Below are 16,340 nucleotides of genomic sequence, written 5' to 3' on the forward strand. Positions count from 1 at the left end.
CCCGAAAGCAGGGGGGGGGGGGTGTGGGTGAACCTCGGTTCGCGTGAAAAGTGTAACTGGAAAATGATCTTTGCGCCAATTTTCATTGACATATTCATAATTAGCATATCGAAATATAATAGTATACAAAATTTCAGAATGATCGAAGGTGTGGGCTTTTCGGAACTACAGCCATATATATATATATACATACATATATATATATATATATATATATATATATATATATAGATTTACATTATTTAACTGTATTCTCACGGATAGGTAGAGCGAGTTAAATTGAATAGAATAGAGTCCTCTATCGTTTTTCACAATAATTAATAAAAAATTAGTTAATAAAAATCAGCATACTGCCGCGCGATTTAGCGACAGGGTATTCCAATAAATAAGTGTCCGATTTCGCTCGATAAAACAATAGTTAAATAATAGAAACGGCCAAATTACGAGCTATTAATAGGTGTATATTTAATAAAGTCAATTTAACAACAAATGTGTTTGCAATATAAAAAACAACGTTGACGTTTCGAGCCTTACTTGGCCTTCTTCAAAACAAACCGCATAATTCCAATTTAATCGCTTCTTAAACTTTAACGCATCAAATCACACTAAAAAGGACTGAAAATTCGCGACCGTCGCAACAAGTAAAAGGTCAAACACCTCAGGTATTCGTCAAATGTATATTGTCGGTCGTCTTCTCCGCCGCAAGAACAAGGTGAACATCCGTGATGTCCCTGCATTCGCGAATCTTTATGTCACCCGACCGTCTTAATGGCAACTGAACACAGTATAAAATTGTAAGAGACGCGAATAATTAAGTAAAAATTTGTTAAGCGGGACACTCACATAAGAAGTCAGTGCAGCGAAAGATACGGAGACGTTTTTCATCGTCTCAATAGTATGTGTGATCATCGCGAAAGATCACAAGCGACTGTGGCAATGCTCGCTTCGGAAGGGCACGGATTGTTGTTAAAATTTCATATGAGATAATACGTTCAGAATATCAAAATAGGCATCGTTCAATAACTCCGTGTCCTTGTTTAAGTTTATACCGTTTGCCTGTTCCTTTATATGTATCATCTCAGCCGTTAATCTTTTTTTATAATTATGTTTGATTTCCAAAATGCGAGCATTGTCCCAATCAAATGTATGACCGAATTTCACGCTATGCTCAGAGACAACCGTATGCTTTGTTTTATCTAATCTAATGTTGCTTTTATGCTCTTTTAATCTCGTTTGGAGTTGCCTCTTTGCCTGGCCGACATAGGAAGCATCACAATTTTTGCAATCAATCTTATAAATTATATCAGTATTTGTGAGAAGGGCGTTCTTATATTTATGAACCTTAATAATGTTGTTAAGTTTATTTAAAATGCGATATCCCACTAAATTTTCTGATCTATCCACTGCTGAGGCTATAATTTTTGAAATAGAATTTAAATATGGAATAGCGATAAAACTTTTTTCTTTTTGTAAACTTACAGCATTATTATCTCTTTTAGTATTTTTTGTTAATTGTAATTTCCTCAGTCTTATGTTAATTCGCGAGAATATTAAATCAATGGGATATCCATTGCTTTGTAAAACATGATGATAAAAATTAAATTCTTATTAAAGAACCTCGGGTTTGACAATAATATAGCCCTGTCGACTAGGCTATAAATTGTTCCAATTTTATGTTGGAGTGAATGATTGGAGAAGAAACTCAGCAGTCTGCCCGAAAAGGTCTCCTTATGAAACCAATCTGTTATGATGGTATCATTTTCTGTTATAAGCATTAGGTCCAAGAAGCTAAGACAGCCCTTGTCTTCGAACTCTATTGTGAATTTAAGCCTATCGTGGTAACTATTAAAATATTCCAGCACATCAATGACTTTATCTCTGTGAATTTTCATAACGATGTCATCCACATACCGCCTATAAAACGACAAGTGGAAATCCAATGTACCCATAACCCTTTCTTCTAAATATTCCATGACAATGTCAGCCACTGTTGGAGACAAAGGGGAGCCCATTGGAGATCCGAAGGTCTGTTTGTAGGTGACACCGTTAAATGTGAAAAAAGTGGAAGCCAACACAAATTTAACCGCATTCATAAACTCACTAAGTGATAATCTCGTTTTTGTTTTAATAAACTTCCACCTCTTCTTTATGCCCTCCATAACTAATTCTGATGGTACATTAGTAAATAACGATACGGCGTCCAATGAGATTAAAATCTCGGAATCTTGCATCCTAATTTCAGATAGGTCAGCACACAATTCGGAGCTGTTATTAACGTGACTCTTTGGTTTAGGCAAGCTGTCAGCCAAAATTTTTTGTAAAAAGGATGCTAAATTGTACAACGCCGTGTTAACCGAAGAAACAATTATTCTATACGGAACGTTCTTTTTATGTATCTTTGGAAGACCGTAAGTTTTAGGAAGTATGGAATCACTAGAATGTAAGTAAAAATGCTGCCCCTTCGTGATGTACTCCCTCTCCAGCCATTTCTTTATCAGAGCATTTAATTCCCTTTCTATTCTGGCAGAAGGATTTCTTTTAGCTATTTCATAAGTGTCTTTATCATTGAGCAACAACTCCATTTTTCGTATATATTCGTTTTTGTCTAATACCACCGTGACATTACCCTTATCCGCTCTTGTAAAAATTACGTCCGGATTAGTTCTTTGAAATTGACTTCTTATGTGAGTGTCCCGCTTAACAAATTTTTACTTAATTATTTGCGTCTCTTATAATTTTATACTGTGTTCAGTTGCTATTAAGACGGTCGGGTGACATAAAGATTCGCGAATGCAGGGACATCACGGATGTTCACCTTGTTCTTGCGGCGGAGGAGACGACCGACAATATACATTTGACGAATACCTGAGGTGTTTGACTTTTTACTTGTTGCGACGGTTGCGAATTTTCAGTCCTTTTTAGTGTGATTTGATGCGTTAAAGTTTAAGAAGCGATTAAATTGGAATTATGCGGTTTGTTTTGAAGAAAGCCAAGTAAGGCTCGAAACGTCAACGTTGTTTTTTATATTGCGAACACATTGTTGTTAAATTGACTTTATTAAATATACACCTATTAATAGCTCGTAATTTGGCCGTTTCTATTATTTAACTATTCCAATAAATGTTCCACGCGGAACATTTTGTTCTGTGTTTTGTTTAAAATATACATGACGATAATCTCTTCTCTAACAATACAAAAAAAAATAATTTTGGATATAGTTCCGAATGACCCCTGCTCCCGATCGACTTAAAACTTTACAGATAAGTTGTTTTCTGGTAGTTTGGCTCTGGTAACCAGAGCAGTTAGCCCTATAAAACCTGTACAATTTTTTGTTCAGCATTAAAAGTACTACCAGAAACCAACATCAAATTAAGGCGCCAGGGTTATCCGAATCTAACCAAATAATTAATCATAAATTAAAAATGTCCTCTGTAATGAGTATGCAACTACTATCTGATTCATGGAACCTTTTTGGGTCATCTGTGTTTACGCAAACAACGCTGCTACGTCTAAACTAATATCAATTCGCAGCGACGTAATGTACCGAGTATTTTACCTGGGCCGTTATCATTTAATATTAATTATATTTGCAGAAATACCTATATAACTAGTTATAAATATTATTTTTTACGAACTTTATGTAAAAAATACGTTTATTGACTCCCCTCAGGGTTGCAAGGCGTTTTGTAGGGACGTTCCCAACCCTTTATTCAATTCTCATCCAATACTACCCTTCTCCTCTCACTTAACCCTTTGGACCAACGGCTTAACGGCTCTTTCCGAAAGACGGAGCCCATAGTTTGCTCCGCACAAGAGCCTATCTTGCACGAAGGGCGCAGCTTTCGGAAAAAACTTTCCATGTTTACATGGCTCTAGTGGAATCGAACCTGGTTCCTCAGATTACGAGTCTGGCGCTCTACCACTAGACCACACTGCTGCCTTCCCTATGAACTTTATGTATTTTTATTTAATCTACTGCTGCCAACAGTCAACGTATTAATTACATGTTGTTATTGTTAGGAGTATGGACGAAATCTCGCGTGCAATTATAGAATTAAAAAGTAGCGATTTATTATAACACACAGTGTGAGCATTCATTAATGAGAAGTAGGCTGCATTGAACGACGTTACAATGATAAACATGTTACTTATTCTTTGTCTTCTATATGAATGCATGGAGTGTTTTTTCGTTCAATTCCGCTAAATGTTCTTTTAAACTGCTTTAATTATCGCCTGCCGTTCTGCCTAAATATAAAACCTAACAGTTATCATTAGATATGATATAATGCAAGCTATAAGAGTTGACAAATATCACAAATTATATGAAGGACAAAAAAGTTATAATTTTATCAAATTCTATTTAATAACTTTGTACAGTTTCAAGTAGCCAACTTGACCAACTATCTAATATTCTATGAATAAAATTCTACAAATACAAAGAAGTTTATTATAAATAATTAAGAACTGAATTTATATATAGATACATAAAATGTATATTTTTGAACTTTGATTAATTTAAAATGACAGACTTAATATAATGGCTAAAAAATTTAAAATATTGTTTGGTTCGCAAGAAAACAAGAATTTTTATAAATTTTTCCTTTATTTTAAATTAAAAAAATTTTGACCTCAGATTTAGATTCAGCGACTTAAAAGAACTCCTGAAAGTATCTTTTTTTATAATTTTATTAACTCTTTTGTCAAAAACATTTTTGGCCTACAAGTATTTTTTTCACTTAACAGCTAAGGGATAAAATATCAACTTCTTGTATAAAAATAACTTATAACTGCAATATTTTAAATAATTACTGTAGCTATTTACTTTTTAATCACACTAAGAAATAATACTTTTGTTCAACAATTTAGTAACGTAAACGAGTACCTATAACATTTTAAATGATATCATAATTAAAACGTCTATCGCAAGTTTTATATATGTATAATCAGTCGTATGTAAATTTACAGAAATGTTCTGAGTATATTTGAGTACTTCAGAATCATTGGTCTCACATGTGGATTTAGAACAACAGAGTTAGACATTTCTTCTACTCGAGGAACTGCAAGCATCGCTTAAGGAGTAAAAAAGCGTATATTGATGAGTAATTATTCGACTTGCTTTTAACATTATGCAATTTATTTTATACATTCTATTCTCAACAATAATAATAAATTTGAGAAATTACTTTAATGTACATAAACCGTAAATTAATTACTATAATAAATATAGAATACAAATAATGCATTGACATTTGATGTCTATTTTTGAAATCTAAAAATGATAATTTGTCTATATATAGTTTTGCAGTATATGCGTAACTGTAACCTCTCAAATAACGATTAATTTTTTCTTGTTAGATCATTGTGCATATAAATGCAGAAAGACCAATTTAATATCAATGGACAGCATTGTCGTGAATTCCAATAGAAATTTGTCAACGAGCACGCATCCTGATTTACGCAATCGAAAGAGAGATGAAACAAAAAGAGATGAAACAGACACTAATGACGAGTAATAATTCACCTTGCATATGTGACAACACAAAAGGAAAAATATATTACGAATTCAATATGTATTCACTTTTTAAACAAAGTTTCTCGTTTATTTTGTGTACAATTTATATAACGTTAGTTTATATTATAATTTTTTTTAAGTATATACTTTTTGTCTTTTGCTTTTATATTTCTAGTGTTTATTATGCAAATTTTTATAACTCTGTGCGTCATTCTAGCAAAGAAATAATAATGATGACTATGTCCATTTTTCTTGCAATATTATCATTTCTTATATCTTAGGACAAGGAATTTTCTACTAATTATTAGTAATTTCGAGCATCACTATATAAATAATAGCTGAAGTAATTACAAACATGTGGGAAAAATATAAACTAAGACTGCTTTTGACAAAAATCGCAAACATATAGCCTTATTTAGAAGTGCTTTCATCTCCGCAACAATTTTCATGTGTCCATAATTTGCAAACATTGCACATAATCCAGTCTTCATTTGGTGGATACCACGTATTGTTCCTGGAAAAATAAGCAATAATAATCGTGTTCTTTTTCCTCCTCGAACTGTCTTATATTTTTCTATTTTAATTGTCAAATTTTTTAATAAAATAATAATTTTTTTTTAAAGAGTATTTCCCATTATAATAGTCGAAATGTCCTCACTCCGCTTTTCGAAAAAAACCTATTGGAACTTATTTGTAAACTAAAAAAAATAACTTTTATTACCCTGCCCGCCTCCCCCGCCTCCCTCTCCTTCCTGGGGTGGCTAACAACCCCTTTTCTTGCATATTAATTTTCTTCTCGAAAATCTCTTGCTAAAAAAATCTGTAAAAATTTGAGTATATAGGAGACATACACCAGAATATACCTAAATTTTTTCAGATTTTCTCAAGATCATTTTCAAGGTAAAAAAAATTTTAAATTGTTATAACATTAAAACAAATCATACATTAAATTTTATTTTTTTTAAATACGTATTCTAATTTGTTCTAAATATACCAACCAATTTTTTTAAGTTTTCGTAGGTGCGCCGTCTTCAAAAATGCGAAAAACTGTATTTTTTAAGTTATTTTGCCTTCTATCTCGGGAACGCCGAGGCCGAAATATCTGAAAAAATTTGGGTATATAGGGGCCATACACCAAAATATACCCAAATTTTTTTAGATTTTCCAGGGTCATCTTCAAGGTCAAAAAAATTCAAAATAATTGAAAACCGTTATATTTTCAAAGCTAGGAAAACGGCAATCCCAGATTTTTTTGAAAAAAAAAAAATAAAGTAACGATTATATATATATATATATATTTGTTAAACTTTTGAAAAGAAAATGGCAGTTCCTAGTTTTTTGCCTTTCTAAACATTTTTTTCGTTAATTGATTGTCGGATAGCTACATAGTTCAACAAAAGTATTCATTAATTATAAACAATTTAAAGAGACTACAACACTTTTTAACTTTACTACAAAAAGCTCTACAAACAAAATACAATTAACTACAAACAAATTTCTTTTATTTTATAATATGTTGATGTATCATATATGATGTTAACCGACGACTGATCGATTTCACACCTAAATAGGTTTCACATCTAAAAAAATAAATAATTTTTAATTAAATATTTAAAGTGTCAGTCGTCGGCTATCATATCATATGACACATCAACATATTATAAAATAATAGAAGTTCGTTTGTAGTTAATTGTATTTTGTTTGTAGAGCTTTTTGTAGTAATGTTAAAAAGTGTTGTAGTCTCTTTAAATTGTTTATAATTTCACCTAATTTTTAGGTGTGAAATCGATTGTATTTTGTTTATAGATTATTGTAGTGCATTTATTTTTGTTTGTTAGTCCATAATTAATTTTTAATTAAATATTTAAAGTTTCAGTCGTCGGCTAATATCATATATGATACATCAACATATTATAAAATAAAAGAAGTTTGTTTATAGTTAATTGTATTTTGTTTGTAGAGCTTTTTGTAGTAAAGTTAAAAAGTGTTGTAGTCTCTTTAAATTGTTTATAATTAATAAATACATTTATTGAACTATGTAGCTATCCGACAATCAATTAACGAAAAGAAGGTTTAGAAAGGCAAAAAACAGAGAACTGCCACTTTCTTTTCAAAAGTTTGACAAATATATATATATATATACATATAATCGGTACTTTACTTTTTTTTCAAAAAAATCTGGGATTGCCGTCCTCCTAGCTTTGAAAATATAACGGTTTTGAATCATTTTGAATTTTTTTGACCTTGAAGATGACTTTGGAAAAATCTAAAAAAATTTGGGTATATTTTGGTGTATGGCCCCTATATACCCAAATTTTTTCAGATATTTTGTCCTCGGTGTCCCCGAGATAGAAGGCAAAATAACCTAAAAAATACAGTTTTTCGCATTTTTGAAGACGGCGCACCTACGGAAACTTAAAAAAATTGGTTGGTATATTTAGAACAAATTAGAATACGTATTTAAAAAAAATAAAATTCGATGTATGATTTTTTGTTTTAATGTTATAACAATTTAAAATTTTTCGGAATTTTTTTTATCTTGAAGATAACCTTGAAAAAATCTGAAAAAATTTAGGTATATTTTGGTGTATGTCTCCTATATACTCAAATTTTTACTAATTTTTTTAACAAAAGGTTTCCGAGAAAAAAATTAATATACAAGAAAAGGGGTTTTTAACCACCCCAGGAAGGAGAGGGAGAAGGGGGAGGCGGGCAGGGTGATAGAAGTTATTTTTTTTAGTTTACAAATAAGTTCCAATAGGTTTTTTTCGAAAAGCGGAGTGAGGGCATTTCGACTATTATAATGGAAAATACCCTGACGACTAAATTACAATCTATCCACATTCTTAAAGATGTATGTCATTTATGTCAAAATAACAGGATAAAGCTGAAATTTACAGAGATTGTGCACTTATATATCCCAAAAACCTGTGTTAAATTTGCGATCGATTGTCCAACCCGTTTCTGAGATATTTGCTTTATTAAAAGTTACAGAAATTGTATATATATATATATATATATATATATATATATATATATATATATAAATATACTTCCTATGTAAATATCATAATATGTATCTCTGCTCATATACGGTAAAAATGAATGAAATTTTTATGGTACACTTCTATGACATCGAGAATTGCAATTACGGTTTTTTAAGATTTTCTGGTTATATTTTTTTTCAATTTTTTAATGATTTATTTAAACAATATCAAGTACAAAAATGGTACAAAATTGCGATTTTTACGCTTTTTCTGTCCCAATGATACAATGTTGTTTATGAATAATTTCTGAGATTAGCTCTACACTGTTTAATCAAGAAAACAAAATTATACTACACATATAGCTATCTGACATACATCTTTAATAATAAAGTATTTCTAAAAATGTTTCTCAAATTTATTCAATACTTTAAAATTTCTTTATTTATATGCAGAGATCGCGGTGCTGTTTTGCCCACTTCATGCGCGTGTTAACGCCGTGAGAAGCAATACCCTCTACGCCGCGGCGCCGTGCTGGTCTAGCAGTGTAACGTAGCAAAAGGACCACCGTCGCGTATATAATTATAAATTTTTTTGTACTCTATGCGATGGTGTCTCCTTTGCTCACGGCGCTGGGTCGCTTGGAGTGAAGAAAACAGCACCGCGATCCAGTCTTTAGCTGCTTATATGTATTTTTTATATGTATTTTTTGTACAAATATTTTCTTAAAGAGAAAGGAACACATATAAGTCAAAAAATATAATTTTATAGAAGAGCGGTTTATAAATTAAACTGATTTTAATTTCTACTGTCTCGACTTTGTTATTTTAAATTGTCAGCGTGCAAGCATTATGTGTAAGCTTGTGTAAGCGTTACAAGTGTTTTAGCATAAGTTTAGAATTAGTGATGGATGGAATAAAAGAAAATAGAGCTGTACAATTGGTAGTTAGGCAAATTCAAATCATATATCCATATTTACATACATCCCGATAAATAAACCATACCTCTCTCTTTTCGACCTTTGTAAGCGTTTTGCAAACGCTTGTTGATGAGATTTTTGTACCACATTTAGTATCGGACAACCTGTAATACGGTTATAATGGCACCGAAAAGGAGACCAATACACAGCAAGTTGTGGAATTATTTCAAAGAATTAGAACAATTGCTCGTAAAATGCAGGATTTGTGGAGAAGAAATTCGGTCATCCCGGAAACAAAATGTTACAACAAATTTGAGAGTACACTTATAAGTAAGCATCAAATATTTCCCGATAAAAAACACACAATACCTGACAATCTACGACAATATTACTCGGACTTACTAAAATATAAGGCAAAATGTAATAAATGTCTTAGAATAATATCTTATGTAAAAAATTATTGGAATTTAAAACAACATTTAAAAATACATCCTGACTTGTGTGTGTGTGTGTGTGTGTGTGTGTGTGTGTGTGTCTGTGTGATGAACCAGAGTCAACATAAATAAGTACACATTCAATTGTAATAATCAAACAATCAACAACTAAAGAAAATTGAGCGAAAGTCTTTTATCTCAGGGAGTATTCATATAATAATTATTTACAATTTCGATCATAAATGTGCCTTTCCAATCGTAACACCTGATAAGGTAGAACACTCCCGCACATTTCTCTGGTTCGTATAAAGGAAAAGAAAGAGACAGAATGTTCGAAAAATTTCTCACCCTTTTATTTTGCTTTTCGATATGCTTACTTAGTTATCCGGAAGAACAATAAGGAATCGCGCATTTGATTTCCGGGCTCGCTTACTCCATGCACCCTGTTGGGGAGTTCGCTGGAATTAAATTAGAATCAGTGTGCGTAAATCTTTGCATGTTACTTTACTCGGTATCCTTATTGCTAACATTTCTCTAACAACACCTATATATAATTTTACAAAAAATTATTTTTTATATAATTTGAAAAAAAATTTAATCGATTATATTCATGTTTTATTATTTGTCATAGACGTATACAATTCAGTAATTTAGATTAGGTATTTATTCGTTTGACGTTAGTAATGCAAAAATTCGAGTTGAATATGAAAAATGTTTAGTTCTTATTGATATTCAAATTAAATAGGCTTATTTAATAAAATCTATTACTCAAACCTGTCAATAGTTATTATTTACGTATTATACGGCATCATAAAACGATTTGCCATCCTGTGTGTGCTGGCCGATAATTTCCCTTTCAAAATCATCTTGTTTCTGATCGTCCGTATATCCAGGCAAATTTCCGCCACGTTCTCGCAACAAGCTCGCACGTCTCCCAGAATCTGCGCGTCGACAGAATCTCGAAATTTCTCCCTTACGTGAACCCTACTGTCGCACGCGCGTCGTTCCTGCATCCGGATCTCCAGACGCACGCTCCGATTCTTTTGATCCTTGTTAAGATCCTCGACCAGGTCCCTTCTCACATTACATAATAAATAATTATTAAGAATTTTTATTAGCCGACAACGTTTGTATAGAGCAATTGCATATACACGCATTGTTGATCTTTGCAAATGTCTTTATAGTGATATTGATACTTTATTTGTTACTTTTAGTTTTTGCATATATAACAACAAACTGATTTATTCTAACTTATTCTACAATCTTTCATATAAACATTCTATAGATTTCGATCGCCGCAATTTGTAACTATATCCTACTATCTAAAACACGTATTCACACACACATGTATACACACACGCACATCAAAGAGACCTTTTATAAAATATATGCGTATAAAAAATCATAAATATGTTTTAAACATTTATTTGTTCGAAATTAGTATTATAAAACTTTTAGATATAAATTATTCTCTCTCTCTCTCTCTCTCTCTCTCTCTCTCCCTAACCCTTTCACTCATACAATCTTCACTCCATTTTGAATCACCATATATTAATTACATAATGGCATCAAGTAATGCGTACAATTCTAATATTTAAAAATGATTATTTTTCTGCACAAAAATAATTTACAACTGTGATAGTTTATAAATTATTTTTCCGTTTCTATTTTTAATCATGTCATATTCTAATGCAGAGTTGTAGAAAGCATTTTAAAGTCAGTGGAAGATAAAAATAAGTCTCCCATTATAAAATGTCAAACTCAAGAATCATCTGGTTTACCCGTTTAAGTATTTGAACAACCGAGAAAAGAAACAGCCGCATTTCATGAGTAGGTAATTACTCGCTTATATCATGCATATATAGTGTAACATCTTACTATTAAAATATCAACTTCTTATGTGCACAAAAATAACTTATATAACTACAATACATTAAATAATTATTTTTCACAACATCTCCACGGAAAGTTCGACTTTCCATGCCTGTAGAAAGGGGCAAAAGTGGCCATTTTCACGCCAAGGCTTACTTTTCTTCCTAGGGAAGAAAATTGATACTTTCGCCCTAGGGCGGAAAGTTGTTTTTCCGTCCGCTATGTCGGGTGGAAAGTATCAATTTTCTTTCCTAGGGAGGAAAGTAAGCCCTGACGTGAAATTGGCCACTCTCGCCTCTCTCTAGGCATGGAAGTCGAACATTTCCGTAAAGGTGTTGTGAAAAATATCGTGTGCACCTCGGGTCAAAAGCTTTTTCAGACTCGTGTGATTTGCCGCTCGGGCGGCAAACTTCACAGTCGTCTGAAAAACGCTGTTTTCTCCCCTTGGTGCACAATATACTATTCCGTTTTTATTTTTAATTATGTCATATTTTATTAATGCAGAGTTGTAGAAAGCATTTTACAGTCAGTGGAAGATGAAAATAAGTGTTCCATTATAGAATGTCAAACTCAAGAATCATCTGGTTTGCCTGTTCAATTATCTGAATAAACGAGAAAAAAACAGCCACATTTCACGAGTAATTATTTGCTTATATCATACAGACAGTGTAACATCTTACTATTAAAATATCAACTTTTTATGTGCATAAAAATAATTTATATGACTGCAATACATTAAATAGTAGGGGAGACCGGGACGAAATCGGCCCTTTTTCTTCGGTGCCGATTTTTAACAACAAAATAAATTATTTTAGTGAAATATAGTATACTATTGTCAAGAGTGAACCCTTGGCTACAAAATTTATATAGGCATTTTTGGTCTACGTCGCTTTGTTCAACCGGTATAGAATAAAAACGACAAAGGTGCAAAAATCGAAAAGTCAAAATTCCCGGGGCGGAGTCGTATCTTAATTCTCGGATTGGATTTTAAATAAAGATACATAATTTTGATCATAAAAAATAATAGAATACACTTTATTCATTATTTTTTAGTAGAAAAATGGAAAACGGAAAATAATTTCAAGAAAATCAATTTTCTTTTTTGCTAAAGGGGCTTTTTCATGCTGACGCTCGACGCTTGATTTGAGCGTCAAAACCACGTATGTAAGACCGTGGTCAAAACTGGTCACGTGACCAACTTCATCGATAGAAGGCGAAATAGCATCAAATATGCGAGCGTCAAAACACGTCTAATTATTTTTTAACGATATACACACTTTATTTACAGTCAACGTTTGCAATTGACAAGCAACCCAGGTAGCAAGCACTCGTCATTTTGACGTCAATATTTGGTCATAATTGGTCAGTAACGTCATTCGTCGATTATGTGACGTATATTTAACGTCATGTTTTAATACGTCAAAAAGACTTTGTAAAATGACATTATATAGACGTTTAATTGACTACCCAGGTAGCAGACAGTCGTCATAATGACGTGATTCTTACGTCATTTTATGACGCATGTTACGTCATTTATTCCTAAAGTTTAACGTAAAAATGACATTTTTCACAGTATTTTTCACAGGAATATTCCTACATTTATAAAGTGTTTCGTAACTTTATGAACGACGTGGTGAATTTATGGTATAAGTGGATCTAGTTGCGTGTGTAATTATAGTTTTATGACAACTATTTCATGCAGTGTTATAACTATCAAAAAGATATCATTACAAGATTTTTGAACACTTTAAAGATGTACCTGTTATAGACAAGTACAGTTAATAAGGAAACATCAGGGTGAGAAGATCGTCACTGTCCACTGGATCATCGAAGTCAAGCGACTCGGACGCGGTACTGTGCTAGGATGGGTGACCGCCTTGAGAGCGGCTATACGCACATGGCATGTAATGAAACAGTTAAAAAAGCTTTTTTTTTTTTTAAATAAAGAAAAAAAACATTTTTTTGTAAACGTTTATCAAGTAGACATTTTAAAATTTTAATTTCATAAAAAACATTTCTAGAAACCAGTATGTCGTACATTAGACCTATTTTTGCCGTCAATAAAACGTCAGAAAATGACGTCGTTGGGATGTGACTTAGGACCGTGAAAAATACGTCATTTTTACGTTAAACTTTAGGAATAAATGACGTAACATACGTCATAATATGACGTTAGAATCACGTCATTATGACGACTGTCTGCTACCTAGGAATTGACTGAAACGAGCGGCAAGCGTCAAAGCTGAACACAATTGAGCTTTTGCCATTTAACGCTGGAATTAAAAAGACTATCACGTGACCTATCACGTGATCAATTTTGACGCCCAAATCGAGCGTCGAGCGTCAGCATGAAAAAGCACCTTAACAGTTAAAGCATGTAAAAACAGAGTCTGACGCCTTACGCCTGCACGAAATGCACTGTTTTTCATCGGCTCTGTTTTCTATTATCTCCGATGAGCATACGCAGCACATATTATTTAGCTTTCTTGACTTTGTTTTGGCTTGGAAACGACTTTGCCCCGAACACAAGTTTTAGGTTTGGTCGGTTAGAAAATAATAGAAATCAATAAAAATAAAAAAACTGTACTGGATTCGTGTTCAGCATGCATTACTCTTTAGAATCACTTACTTTAAGATTCGGAGAGACAATAATACTTAAGATATTACAAACTTTCGACGCGGAAGAAATTTTACTTTCGACCTGCGAAAACACGTTTGCTTCGATAAGAATATTACAACATGGCACGTAACCTCACTAAACTCCGTTGGTTACGTGGGCACCATAAACCGCGCTTGGCAGGGGGAAGTGATCCGCGCAGTTCCTTGGGCTTAACGCACCTACGGCAATACCGAGTTCCCGACACCGCGGACATACACGAACAAATATACATACATTCATACACTTACACAGTTTCGAGTTCAAAGTTCTACGAGTTTACGAGTTTATATTACGCAGTTAACTTCTGTTTGGGACGTTTTTATTGAGGCGTTCATGTTAATCTAGTCGAAGTCTCTTTTGTTTTGATGTGATGCAATTAGATTCGGTTTTGCTACTATGACCACATGGGCTACCCCCACGGTCTTTCCTTTATTTGAAGAAAAAAAAAAAACGCGCTTATATACAGTATATTAATGGCGAGTTCACACAACATACAGATTTTGAGATAATTGCAAAAACGACTCCGCCCCGAGGCTGACTTTGTCCCAGTTTCCCCTATATTGTGCACCAAGGGGAGAAAGCAGCGTTTTTCAGACGAGTGTAAAGTTTGCCGCCCAAGCCGAAAAGGCCAGGCGGCAATCCCACGAAGCCAGGCGGCTCTGAAAAAGCTTTCGACCCGAGGTGCACACGATATTTTTCACAACATTTTTACGGAAAGTTCGACTTCCATGCCTAGTAGGCCTGCAACTCAACCGCCAAAAGCCTTCTAAAATGCGAGTAACCGGCAACGACGAGATAACCAGCTCTAACTATGAAATATCGAAAGTACATCGTGTGACAAGTAAATAAACGAAAGTTCGCTAAAGTTCGCGCGTCGGAACAATACAAAATGGCGTCTTGAACATATAGTACGGTAGGATTCTTCTCGATTTTTTTTCACATCTTTGGCTTGATAAAATTGAAATTATTAGTATCGAATTTTATTCAGAAAAGTGTAAACTTTAAGAATATGCATTATAAAACAGTCAAATATATCATTAATAGAGTGAAATTTGGCAAAAAGTCAAATTTTTCGATATTTTTTATATATTTTCTCTAATAAAACACGCCATAACTTTTTTGTGGTTAACTTTTCGACAAAAATGTTCAAATGAAAGTTGTAGAGCGTACTTTTTTACATAAGAAACACCTATAATGGTAGATACAATAATGTTTAAACGTACGTGAAGAAATTTTAATTACGCACGAGGTTGTTGCGTAAAATGATTATAAATATAGATAAACTAACCATTATTGTTATTCTTACTATTAGGATTTTATAATTATTGCCAGAGCTCTTTTAGTTTCAATCATAAATCTACTTACGCACAATACCACGGGAAGGATAAGAGTTGGACTTTAAAAGTGCATTTTTTTTTTACTTTTTTTATTTACTTTTTTTGTACTTTTTTTATTTTCTTTTTTAAATTTACTTTTTTGTTTTTTTTTGTTTTTTGTTCCGACGCGCGAACTTTAGCGAACTTTCGTTTATTTACTTGTCACACGATGTACTTTCGATATTTTATAGTTAGAGCTGGTTATCTCGTCGTTGCCGGTTCGGTAACAAATTTCGGGGTGAGTTGCAGGCCTATAGAGAGGGGCAAGAGTGGCCATTTTACGTCAGGGTTTACTTTCCTCCCTAAGGAAGAAAATTGATACTTTCCGCCCGCTATACCGGGTGGAAAGTATCAATTTTCTTCCCTAAAGGGAAAAGTGGTTACTTTCTGCCCGCTATGCCGCCCTGGCGTGAAATTGGCGACTTTCGCCCCCTCTATAGGCATGGAAAGTCGAACTTTCCGTGGAGGTGTTGTGAAATAATTATTTTATCATCTCTATACTTTTAAATCATAACATAAAAATAATATTTTTGTTCAATAATTTAGTTATGTACACTACTATAACATTTTAAATGGTATCTCTC

General features: G+C 32.8%; 1 protein-coding gene across 4 annotated transcripts; it reads right to left on the minus strand.

Annotated features, from left to right (window-relative positions):
• Window positions 1-5,698: 5,698 nt before the first annotated feature.
• On the minus strand, window positions 5,699-11,255 carry LOC112465613. Of its 4 annotated transcripts, XM_025033236.1 has the most exons (4): window positions 10,645-11,255; window positions 10,227-10,307; window positions 9,501-9,579; window positions 5,699-6,026 (listed from the first exon to the last, which is right to left on the minus strand). In XM_025033236.1, exons 1-4 carry the CDS (start codon window positions 11,004-11,006, stop codon window positions 6,000-6,002), a joined length of 549 nt encoding a protein of 182 aa, XP_024889004.1. In that variant the 5' UTR covers window positions 11,007-11,255; the 3' UTR covers window positions 5,699-5,999. The 4 variants fall into 4 exon arrangements, with proteins under 4 accessions (XP_024889004.1, XP_024889005.1, XP_024889003.1 ...); XM_025033237.1 differs by lacking the exon at window positions 9,501-9,579; XM_025033235.1 differs by lacking the exon at window positions 5,699-6,026 and having other exon boundaries at window positions 9,278-9,579; window positions 10,227-10,292.
• Window positions 11,256-16,340: the final 5,085 nt, after the last annotated feature.

This window comes from Temnothorax curvispinosus, unplaced genomic scaffold, assembly GCF_003070985.1.
Source record: "Temnothorax curvispinosus isolate PA1 unplaced genomic scaffold, ASM307098v1 QBEX01015383.1, whole genome shotgun sequence".
Lineage (NCBI taxonomy): Eukaryota > Metazoa > Arthropoda > Insecta > Hymenoptera > Formicidae > Temnothorax > Temnothorax curvispinosus.